General features: G+C 42.9%; 1 protein-coding gene across 2 annotated transcripts in view; it reads left to right on the top strand.

The window, feature by feature from the left end:
• Positions 1-12,544, top strand: part of PAMR1 (peptidase domain containing associated with muscle regeneration 1) — a 77,850-nt gene that overhangs the window by 31,859 nt on the left and 33,447 nt on the right. For both annotated transcript variants that reach the window (XM_014574243.4, XM_006124462.5), the window contains exons 5-6: positions 2,922-3,139; positions 9,770-9,877. In XM_014574243.4, the coding sequence (XP_014429729.3) occupies positions 2,922-3,139; positions 9,770-9,877 (326 nt within the window). The remainder of the gene's footprint in view (positions 1-2,921; positions 3,140-9,769; positions 9,878-12,544) is intronic.

Here is a 12,544-nt window from a genome sequence, read left to right as displayed (position 1 = left end):
GACAAACTACTAACACCATTCTGCACAATTTATCTGTTATTTTGTGGCCCCAATGTAGAACTTTGCATCGGATTCCTTGACAGTTACTCTTCTGCATTTTCAGTATCATGTATGGTTCAGTATCAGTATGGTTGCTATAGAGCTAGGTTCTCTCTGCATAGATGAAATTCTAAACGAGTATGCATCAAGCCCAGCTCTACCCATGGTTACACAGAGGTGTCTCCCAGAAATGGGTCCTAGGACTCTGTCCTGTCGACACTTATGCATATGTTTAACTTCATAGAAACATGAGAATAGTCTAGTCATGTCAATGGGACAACTGATGTAAGGGAAGCTAAGAATGTGTATAAGGATTTGTAGATTTGGGGTCCTAAAGTCTATCCTGTTTTCACCTGGCTTGAGGGGTGTGACAATGGGTTAATTTGTATGAATCTGTCGCTTCCATAAGGGGCTTGATCAGCCAAAGACAGCTTGCTTTGAGGATGTCATGCTGGTAACTTGATATCTCATGGGTAAGTAATAGAATGTCAGACAGAACTAGAATTTGGATTCACCAACTTGCTCATGAAGTTTAAATAAAACTGAGGTGAATTAATCTCTGATGTCTATTGAAAGCAGATTCAATTTTTTTCCTAATCCATGTTCCAACAGACCCTTGTGAAAATGCAGGACCATATCTCCCTCTGGTGTAACTTGGTACAACTCCATTCAATTGCTTATTCAATGGAGCTAAACAGACTTATACCAGCTAAGGTTCAGCTGTTACTGTGATAAAAAATAAGCACTATGTGAAGACAAGTGAAAGTGTATTATTGTTAGTCTGATGGGTAGGGGATAGCAGGGCACCAGCCATTTCACATAACACGGGCTTCCTTTTGCTCGGAAACCACTAGGTCCCCAGAAGAGGTCAATCAGGGAACATTAGCTGTAGTCTCTACGAGCATGCTGAGCATTCAGAATGACTGTGAATTTTGCCCTTCTCTTCATTTAGAAAATCTTAGCTTGCCAGATCTTTCAGCCCACCTTTGAAGAGGCAGCATGATAGTCTCAGTCTGATCCATTATATCCCTTAAATAAACATGGTCTACAGAGTTGAGAGTTTTCAGGGAGATTGGGAAGATTAAAAGTTTCATTTTTAAAATATTCTACCGAGCGGTTAGTGGTGAAGCGTTCCCTCAGGCACAGAGCTGCGACTCCTTACTCAGAACGGTGGTGTGTGACACAGCTCCCCAGGCAATTGCTTATTCTCTAAAGACTCTTTTTTATTAGCTCTCTTTGTCTGTTTTTCATTCATACTCAGTTTGAATATTTTGCCTCTGTGATCTGCTAGCAGCATCAACAGTATATTATACTGTTAGCTAGTGAGAGCCTTGCTCCATGGCTGATGCAAGATACATAGGCTACGTCTACACTGGCCCCTTTTCCGGAAGGGGCATGTAAATTTCACTAGTCGTCGTAGGGAAATCCGCGGGGGATTTAAATATCCCCCGCGGCATTTAAATAAAAATGTCCGCCGCTTTTTTCCGGCTTTTAAAAAAGCCGGAAAAGAGCGTCTAGACTGGCCCCAATCCTCCGGAAAAAGTGCCCTTTTCCGGAGGCTCTTATTCCTACTTTCCCCGCGGATTTCCCTACGACGACTAGTGAAATTTACATGCCCCTTCCGGAAAAGGGGCAGTGTAGACGTAGCCATAGTGTTTACTGTAAAGGCATCCAATATTATTAATGTGCTTTCTCTCCCTTCTGCTATCCCTTTTTCCTCCCCACAAATGCTGTCAGTGCTGGCGATTGACAAATAGTTTCTGTTTTGTCTTCTAGTATGAAATAAATGTTTTATTTTTGTCCCCTCCCTTTCTATCTTATTTTTAAGGGGCCTGTCACCATAGTTGTTAAATGCAGAAAACTATGACATTAAGTAGCACCAATAAAGTCCAAAATAGAGTTTAACTCTCTGCCCTCTAGTGTTTCCAGCTGTTATCATCTTCTTTGCATGGATGCTGGAAAAAAACTAACATAGGAATCCACCTCCAGTTGGTTTCAGAGAGCTTTTAGCCTCATAGGTTAGTGCTGTTTCTTTCAACACTTAGGGTACGTCTACACTAGCCCCCTAGATCAAGGCTAATGAGGGTGACCGGAATTGCAAATCAAGCCCGGGATTTAAATATCCTGCGCTTGATTTGCATGTTCCCGTCCGGTCGCCATTTTAGAAATTGACTAGCCTGAAGTAACTGCCCACGTCTACACACGATAGTGAAACGGAATTCCGGAATAAAGTCCCTAAATCAAATTAGGTGGTAAACCTCATTCCATGAGGAATACCACCTAATTCGATTCAGGGCTTTATTCCAGAATCCCGTTTCACTGCCGCGTGTAGATGCGGGCAGTCACTTCGGGCTAGTCAATTTCTAAATGGCAACCGGCCATTTAAATCCCAGGCTTGATTTGCAATTCCGGTCACCCTCATTAGCCTCCCTAGATCGATCTAGGGGGCTAGTGTAGACGTACCCTTACAGCTTTACTGTGTGAAAAATAGGGCACTTTTCAGTTATGACCCAGGACGTAGGGCTGCTACCTTTAGAATTTGCCTTTGGGGATGAAAAAGTGAATGTTGTGGGGATCTACTTTTGTGTCATAATGCCTTTGTATAAACTCCATCATTTTGTGATGCAAACTGCACCACAGCACTGCAGAACTGTCCCATGAGGTGACATGACAAAACTGAGTTGGATTCAAAGGTTGTGAAAGTCCTGTGGCTTAGCTTCACAGGCCCATGATGTGAAAATCAAGATGAATGGAGGAGGGTGTTAGGAAGGCAGGAACTTGCTGACTAAAGGAACCTCAGGCAGTAGACTCTGAACTGAATTAGAAATGCAGTCCAGCCAGGTGAGAGTATACAATCTGATTTTGATGTCCTTCTGTCTCAGGTTTGCCATGCTGAGCCTGGAGTTTGACTACATGTGCCAGTATGATTACGTGGAGATCCGTGATGGGGACAATGTAGATAGCAGGATAATTAAGCGCTTCTGTGGCAACGATAGGCCCCCTCCAATACGAAGCACTGGGACTTCACTCCATGTTCTTTTTCAGTCCGATGGATCCAAGAACTTTGATGGGTTTCATGCTATCTTTGAAGAAATTACAGGTAAAGGAATCAAAAAAAGCGCACAGCATTTTATTCTCATTAATTCAGTCTTGCTAATCTTTCTCCTGATTCTGCTTCATTAAAAACTTTCATGCTGTGTTGCCAACAGCAGCTTATGCAGGTAGGTGCAGTGAAGGTACAAAGTCACCATATGGTTTGCTCAAATGAAGCTCTTTTAAAATAGACCCAGCCCCCTTATTAGTGCAAAGACTCAAGTGATTACAGCAGTTTGGGGGGAAGTTTCATGGGTTGACGATGTTTCTTTCTACACCAAAGAACCAGGAGGAGTGACGAAATGGAATTTTTCTGCATAACTTCTTGCAGTCACTGAACTGTTGGAGGTAGTACATGAATGCTTGTTGCATTTCTGGTGTGCTGCATATGTGAAAATGATCTGATAGTCTGACAAACTATTTCTGTTGCTTCACATTTCAGATCAGCTGTGTTTTTATCCTCCAGTAGTTTTTTTACAGAGCAGCTATGGAAGGCTCTTCCCATATACAAAGAATAACCCCCTCAAATTTCTCTCTTTCAGTGAATATCATATGCTAAATGTTTTTAATGAAAAAGGTAGGTTCCAAAATTCCAATCTATTTATTAAAAATATTAGGTTTGAGTCAGATCTCATTTACACTCTGCATTATTCCCTTCTGCCTGCCTGCTGAAGAACTCTGGGAAAGCTGGTAGCTCCTGCTTTGCATTCTGATCTGCAGTGGGCTACAGGCCTTGGGCCTTTCTTGTATGGGGCAAATCGATAACACCTGCCCATGGAGTTCTTAGCAGACTAGGCTGCACAGTGTGTGGTAGTTTGCCATAGGAAAATCCCACAGGATTAATAACTGCTAACATTAGGATTTCCCAGCTGCTCCCTGAAGTAAGGCTTATGAGACTCCAGACACACATTAGTGTCCCAGATTTAATGGGGTCACATGAGCTGTAAATCTGGTTCCAAAAGGTCAGTCAGTGCATGTAATCTCTGTAGCCAAACCACATCTGAGCTACAAACCTAGAGGGGCTCAGCTGTTACTAGTAACCAGCATGCAGTGAACAGTCTGAAACGTGCACACACAAGGGCCGATCTGTTGCCCCGCTCCTGTATTTAGTGCAGTCACATATCTACTTGCTGTTCCCTATAATCCAATCACAATCACAGCAGGAACAGTTAGACAAGGAGAGCTAGCACTGTGCTAATGACAGGGCTGATGGAAAACAAAAGTTGCCTCCATCAAATGAAACCTAGCCTGGGGTATGTTGCATAGACTGCCCACACTCCTAGGCCTAACATTTTTGATAAGGAGTAGAATGAATTGATTGCATTTTCTCTGCTCAGCATGCACTTTTTAGTATTCTAGCACTGCTCGGCATTTTATTTCCACCCACTATTAATGGTATTTATTTGAGACTGGGTGGTTGCTAGCATGGGAATCCGTGCAGAGCATGATGCAAAGGGGCGACAGTTTGTCAGGAGGCTTCATTGTGCACCTTATTATGAATCTGTCCTAGCCTGATGAAAAGCTTTTGAAACACTCACTGTGTCTCTTTATGTGTAGCGTGAACCTGGCCAGCAGCAGTGTTTCTGGGGAAGAATACAATGTGCGTGGGGTGAGCTGAGGGACTGAAAGCTCTGGCAACATACAGCAAGCTTCAGCATTCAGTCGTCTGAAATCCTTCTCAATGCAAAGCCCCAGGGGTAGCTGACATTCATGTAATAGGCTGCACAGGGCTCGCTAGGTCACTCACCTGCTTTACTGCTGAGAAAAGAATCAGGTAAACACTCCACAAGGGAGCAGAGGCCTAAAGGGATGTCATGGTATTTGTCGTATCTTAGCGATGGCGTGAAGAACCTAGGAACAGTGGATCACGCCGTGAGCATGCGCAGCAGGGTTGTGTAATTTTTGGTAGTGCCTAGGATACGTCAGCGGGAGGTAGAGACCAGAGTGGCTGGGGGTGGGGTGGAACTAACAAGGGGCCTGATGCTGGCAGCAGTGAGCTAACCGGCCTCAGCTCGCCTTGCTCTGCTCTGCCCCTCCTCTGCCCTGCCCCATCCTTTGGGGGAGGGTATGGAAGCTGGAAAGAGGCAGGGTGGGAGCAAGGACTTGTGAGTGAGGGTGGGGGCAGAGCATGAGCAGGAAGAGGCTGGGTGGGGCAGTCTGGGGCTGGATCACTCACTTCTGCCTGTGCCACACCCCCTGCTGGCACCGCAGGCTGCTCTGGACCTTGGATCCCACTGAAGTACAGGGCTTGGTGCAGTTGCACCAGTCCTTCTAATGGACAGGATGGTTGTCCTGTTGGTGGAGCTGGGGCCACGTTCCTAAATATTGGTGGAGCACGGGCACCATGGGCCCATATAACTCGCTGCCTTTGGTAGTAAGAGCAGAGGTTTTTCATTTATGTGTGTCCACCCTTGTGGAGCACTTTGTGCTTGGCTCACCTTTAGGCTGGGGACCCTCCATGGGATAGTTTTTGCAGAACTTGGCTCAGAAGTCATGCTTTTGGGCAAATGATGACACTGATGGCAGAAGGGGAAGTACCCAGACCAAATGGCCAGAGGAACTTAGGTAAATGCTAAATCAAATGCAAAAAGTCCCTAGAAGAAAGACCAGTGGGCAGCTAGTTAATAAAAGAAGCAGCTTAATCAGCTACACTGTTGGTAGTGGAAGCAGATGTTAACCACTCGAGTGCAGCAACGGATACTGTGTCAGGGATAAAGAGTAATCTAGTCATGAGTGACACTGGCCAGAAGTCACTAAGCTGACCTCAGACATTAAAGGCAGAGGGAGGGAGGGAGGAAGACTGAAATAAAGTGAGCAGGATAATTTCCCCCTTCCTCCCCCCCCGCTACATTGTGGGGTTGCACTCTTTTAAAATTCCCTTGTGGAAGGTGAGGGGATTCCCAGCTGATTTGCTGGCAACAATTACCCATGAAACATTATTAATGTAAATACAAAATCCCATAGGGAGAGGAGCTAACTAGTCTTCAAATTTATAATAAAGACAAGTGAGGTGGGCTTGGCAGAATATAGCTCCCTAGAAATAGACAGGCTCTGGGAATATCCTAAGGTATGTCTACCCTTGCACCCTAGTTCGAACTAGGGATGCAAATGCAGGCATTCGAAATAGTCAATGAAGCGGGGATTTAAATATCCCGCACTTCATTAGCATCATCTCACGGCGCGTTACTCCGCTCATCAGGTGTTTCAAAAGTGAAAGTGCATGCCGGGACGCGTTAGTTCAAACCAAACGCCCTCATTTTTTGAGGCGTAACGTTAGTTCGAACCAAGGGGTTTGGTTCGAACTAATGCGTCCCAGCATGCACTTTCAGTTTTGAAACACCTGTTGAGCGGAGTAAAGCGCCGGTGAGATCATGCTAATGAAGTGTGGGATATTTAAATCCCCATTTCATTGACTATTTCAAATGCCTGCATTTGCATCCCTAGTTTGAACTAGGATACAAGTGTAGACATACCCCTAGTTACGTGAGTTGGTTAGGTAAGTTCTGTTGAAACAAAACGTAGCTAGAAAGCAGAAGACTTCTTTTGCAAACATTATTGTAAAAAACCCCTCCAGCTCCCCAAGGTAGTTATAGATACTTACACAATACTCACCCCACTGCAGAGACAGGGCTAAATCCTAGTCCAGCAGAGAATAATTCCCCTTGACTCCAATGAGACTCAGATTTGATCCATAGGTTTGTCTGTACTGCAGGCTTAATAGATGCTGCCTTAATGGCTTTCTATGCAGCCAGAAAGGAGTGATAATTTTTCAGATGAAAACAGAACACAAGAACGGACAATTATGAGCAGAATTGGATGGCCAAGTCACTGTGTGGGTGTTCTGGTGAGTTTTGTGTTTTAGACTTTTAAAGAATACAGTGCGCCATGACAGATTAAAAACATGCTGGGTCTGGTTTAACGAGAACCACTGCAGTGACCAGTAACGAATAGAGTCAGTGGATATTGATCCCCTGTGGAAGCTTTTGTAACTGTGTTCTATGTCATATGAATGAAGCCAGGGAATAAAGATCCATTTTCATCAGCTTTTCTTTGTGTTACACCAGTACCACAGTAACACACATCCATGCTCATTCATTTGACACAATTGGCTTTACAGAATAAACTGGCAGACAAATAGTGCAGTGTGCTCTCAAGACAGAAGCTATAAATAGGGCACTAACAAATTTGTGGCCCGTTTTGTCCAATTTCATGGTCATAGGATTTTTAAAATAGTAAATTTCATGATTTCAGTTAGTTACCTGAAATTTCATGTTGTTGTTACTGTAGGGGTCCTGGACTTCTGTGTGTATGTATGTATGTGGTTTTTTTTGAAAGGTTATGGTAAGAGGCCTGTTGTGATATCTCTATTGCTACTTCTGTACTGCTGCAGGAGGTGGGCTGTCTTTAGAGCTTGGCAGCTGGAAAGCAGTGGCTCCTGGCAAGAGCCCAGCTCTGAAGGCAGAGCTACTGCCAGCACCAGTGAAGGAGTAAGGGTGACCTGGTACAGTAATGCCACTCTTATTTCTGTGCCACTGCTGGTGGGCCACTGTCTTCAGAGCTAGGTGCTCAGCTAACAGCTGCTGCTCTCCAGCCACCCAGCTCTGAAGGCAGTGCTGAAGTAAGGGTGGCAATACCACAGGTCCACTAAAATAACTGACTCCTCCTGCAACTCTTTTTTGGGTCAGGACCCCCAATACAAGAAATGCTGGTCTTTCCCATGAAATCAGTACAGTATAGGGTAAAAGCACACAAAAAACCCAGATTTCACGGTCTGAGATGCATTTTTCATGGGTGTGAATTTGGTAGAGCCCTAGCTGTAAATAAAAGTACCATTGGTTCTACTTCATTGATTTCAACTGAGAGGAATACATGGCCTGTTGGATGCAAAATATCAGTGCTTCACTGGCTCCTCAGAAATTTCTCTCTTTTATTTTAAATATTTTAGAACAGCAGGAAACAACCAAATGACAATTTGTAAGCTTTTCCAGAAATTGTTATCCTCCTCAGTCACATTCTGAAATCCTCATATCCATCTTTAAAGAGTTTGTGCAAGGTTTTTGGTGTGGCTTTCACTACCCAACCTAAATACGCATAGCTATACATCTCTGCATGAAATCTGTGTCAGAAATCTCATTTTGATGTTATGAGTGGAGTTCCATTTTTCTTTCACCAAGCTGGGTCAAAGAGACTTGAAAAGCCTGTTTCAGTTAAAACTTTGCAAAAGTATCAGCTGATTTGACGTGTGTCATTTTGGGTTTCATCAAAGAGAGAATTTTAATCTCTAAAATGGATTGTTTGCATTGATCTTGTGGTTAAGGAGGGAGGGGGAGTTTGGGAACCACTGACCCTGCTTTGCACCACCAGCAAAGTTTAGTGGTAGAATTCATTCCTCTCTTATGTTTAAGTGGCAATCAATATATTATTGATAGGCAACTGTGACTTTTAAGTGAATTAGAATTTACTCAATTTATACTTTTGTGGCAATGATGGACTAGAAGTTCAATAAATAAGTTATGAGGAACCTTTAGAAAGTCTCCTAAAAGTGGCAAGAGAATTTTATGGCAAAATAGGGTTAACTGTTCAATTTGAATCTAGATATGACCTTTATAGCTCTAGCCTAACTTGTTAAGATGGATCTGTACCAGAACATCAGATCCAAAACTTCACAGTCTTTAGAAATGTTCCTATTTGATCTGGATCTAAATTCTATGATTTGTGCCTAGTAAGATGTGAGTTCAGGTTGATTTTCTTCCAGAACAGTTGAGGTCACTAACACTTGAAATGGTGCTTGTGTTGCATCCCAGTAGGAACTAGTGGTTTTCATCTGGTATAATAGAGGAAGTACAGAATGTGGAGGGTCTAAACTCAGATCTATGCAATGAGGTGAAGGAGGAGCTGCTTTAAGCAATTTGTTCTAGAATGTATTTATTTTATCTATAAGGGACCATTTTTAAAAGGGGGGAACCAGGCATGGTGCTCAAAAGTGTGTGCAGAACAGAGGCCTTTGCCCATGTAAGTAAGGCTGGTGCACGTGCAAATAATTAGCAATGCACCGAGATACCCATTTATCCTTAAAAATTTCTGATCTCTATGTGCCACTTCTGTAATTGCAGCTGGGTAGTTGTGCCAGGAGCTGTGCCAATCTGCTGGTTCCCTGCCTGCTTCCTTTAACAGTTCAAGGACAACCCTAAGCCTGATTTAAAAACTCATAATAGGGATCAGGAGGACACAGGAACATCAGTCATTGCATTTACATCCATGCCCCAAGAAAATAGCTGTGCTCCTTTAGGACAATATAGTTCACAAAGCCCAGGGTGAAGTATTGTAAGAGATAAAGTAACCCCTTGGGTAAACCCTCTGTAACTAGAAATAAGTGATAGATGGGTGAGGGCCAAGAGGGAAGAAGAAAAAAGGGAAAACAACCACCAATAAAATGTTGCACATCCCAAGATCTCCCTTGTAGCAGGGAAGGGAGAGGATTGGAAAACTCCTTGATCCCAATGAGTACTTCATCCTACATATTTAATTTACCTGGAAGGCCTTTGGAAATTGCTGCGATGAGTGCTATGGAAAACCATAGTCAACTAGCTCAGAATCAGATGAAAGATTGTGAATATTCTTGCCTCTCCTTTTGCAGCTTGCTCTTCATCTCCATGTTTTCATGATGGAACATGTATCCTTGATAAAGCTGGTGCCTACAGATGTGCTTGTCTAGCAGGCTATACCGGGAATCACTGTGAAAGCTGTGAGTACAGGCATTGTGCGTGTATTTACGTTTGTGTGTGATCAAAACTCCTATGCTGTCATGAACTCAGCCAACTGGTAACATTTATGTGTAGGTTGATTAGAATAATGGAGGATACAGTGAGCACCCCATGGCTCCTTTAAAGGCCATTGATGACTGCAAGGCCATTTATGTGCATCATAAAAGAGGGTATTTGGAAAATAATTTGTGTTGAATAAATACATAGGGAGACGTATAAAGAAGTGTGCTTACTATGAGAGACGTGCATTCAACCACTTTCTATACTACAGCAGGGTTCCTCTCTTCTACCATCACCTATTTCAATAGTGCCCCAGGTTTGATGCTATTGCTTTAATAAAGGACAACCTTTTGGGCAGAGATAATCCGCCTACCCTTATAGGCAACAATAAGGTCGAGCAATAGTAGTCACCACTGACACAGGGATCAAGTGCAGAGCAGATCAAACAAATGGTAGCTTCTGATCCTGTACAGATAGATGGTCCCATTTCTAGGTCTTTATTTATTTGTTTTTACCATGCCACGCACATAGTAAAATAACCGGATTGAGGTGAAATCAAGTCTAATATCTGTTTTTGCATTTTTATGCTTGATGCCTGATTAAGTTATTCTGTCTAATGAAGAATCTGAGGCTGAGGAGGAATAGGAATAATGCAATATATGTTAAGATAATGGCTGTGTCATCTGCATCACAATATCTCAAGCCAGTAGGCCTGATGGAATTCCCGGTATTTGATTCATAATTTAACTCTGGGGGTATCTGGCTCATGATTGAAAGAAACAGCTTGCAATGGTATTGCTGAAAACTACTCCAAATAAAAGCTCATGATGCCGTGTTTGCCCATCAAGATTTTCATACTAGGTCTGCGTTAGCCATTATAACCCTGTCCTTACATTATTTCACACCTTTGATCATGGCGTAGATTTCATAAAATTCCTCGGGGCCAAGTTCATCCCTGGGTGTGGCAACTGGAGTGGAGTTGCATCACTGCAATGGCATTGGTCTTTTCTGTCCCTGGCTGTAAGTGAAGGTGAAGAACAATACGATTTTCACAGTTCCATTTCTATCACAAAACTCCCGAGTCAGAGGCAAAAAAGTGAAACCAATTGTACATTAACATGGCGTCAACTTGTCTAGTTTCAAAGGGAAATGCACAGATCAAACCGAATAAATGGCAAAAACAGAGATTCAAACATCCATTTCGGTTTTAGCAATCCAACTGGTGATTAGTAATAGAGTTCAGGGAAGGAGAAATTTAAAATATACGTATAAAATGACTTTTAACACAACGTGTATCCTTTAACTTGATTTAAGCAGGAACAATGCCGTTGGATGACATCCTGGGAATTTTATATCTGATGCAGCATGTAGCCTTTTGGCTTCTGTGGAACATTTTTACAGCATATACCTCACACCCTTTCTATCACATACAGAAGGCTTGATATTTTTTCCCAGGCATGAATTCCAAACATTTTAGTGGGAAAGCATCGTGACAAAGTCTCTGTTCAAACTGGCTTCTGAGGAACATTTTAAAAGATCTTTCCTTTATTGCTGCCAAAATGCATCCTAAACATTTGCCAAGAAAGTAAATGGGGGAAAAAAGGCAGAAAACTAAGTTTCATTATTTTTTCAGAGCAAAGGGACAAACTGGAAAAACAAATCGAAGGCAGTAATACATTAAAATGGAGTCAAGTAATTTCCCAACAGAGTTGTAGTTTCAAGAATCACATGGAGACTGAATCCTAGGGTACGTCTATACATCAGAATTATTTTGGGATTCCAGAGGTATACTGAAATAGCTACCCTGCATCTTTTGAATGTGTCCGCTATTCCAAAATATAGCAGATGCGCTATTTTGCAGTCCTCATAAACCTCGTTGTACGAAGAGTAAGGGATGGCTGAAATAGCACTATATTTCAAAATAGACTTGAAATAAGTTATGCAATTTGCATAGTGCAAATTGCGTATCTTATTTCGAGTTTATGGGGCTGGATAGACGCACCTATAGAGTCCTCCCAGGACAAACTGGAGAAAGATGGCAGCCTTACTTGAGAGCAAGAGTGAGGTGCTCCCTCCCCCACTCTTCCCCTTTGAGGACTGAGTGTTCTGCCTCAGTAGCTCTCCCAGGGCCTGCTGGCCCCACAAGCAAGGGACTCTGACCTCTTTCTGTGCTGAAATTTCCTGTTACCTTTGTTTTAAACAAAACCAAGCAAACTTGAGTTCTTGAGGAAATGCAGGGATCTTATCCTGAATGGGGAATTCATTGCTCAGATCCGATTTCCATTTTTCTTCTGTTTCTCAGTCCTGTTTGCCAGGAGAACGAGATTTGTTCTGCATCCTAATGAAGGGCATAGCTAACACATTCAGCTGTAGCACACTGTCCCCTCACTGCTGCCTTTGAGACACCCAAAGCTGGCTTTGGAGGTTTTGAGTGGGCCTGTGAAATAGTTTCAGATACTTCCTCCCTGCAAATATAATTGACCTCCATCCACTGTCATAATACAAATTAATATGCACAGGGCTGGCTTGAGGCTTTGGGGAGGGTCAGTAAATAGTTGAGATTCCCTCATACTTAAAGTTTCCTCCCCTTTTATATGCTAGTCAATTATTTTCCCTCCCTCATCCTCCTGCTTTCGGAGAAGTGGAGT

The sequence above is a fragment of the Pelodiscus sinensis genome, chromosome 5 (genome assembly GCF_052426305.1).
Source record: "Pelodiscus sinensis isolate ZL-2025 chromosome 5, ASM5242630v1, whole genome shotgun sequence".
In the NCBI taxonomy this organism is placed as follows: domain Eukaryota; kingdom Metazoa; phylum Chordata; order Testudines; family Trionychidae; genus Pelodiscus; species Pelodiscus sinensis.
The sequence above is the reverse complement of the archived record's forward strand: the minus strand, read 5'-3'. Positions and strand labels throughout refer to the sequence as shown.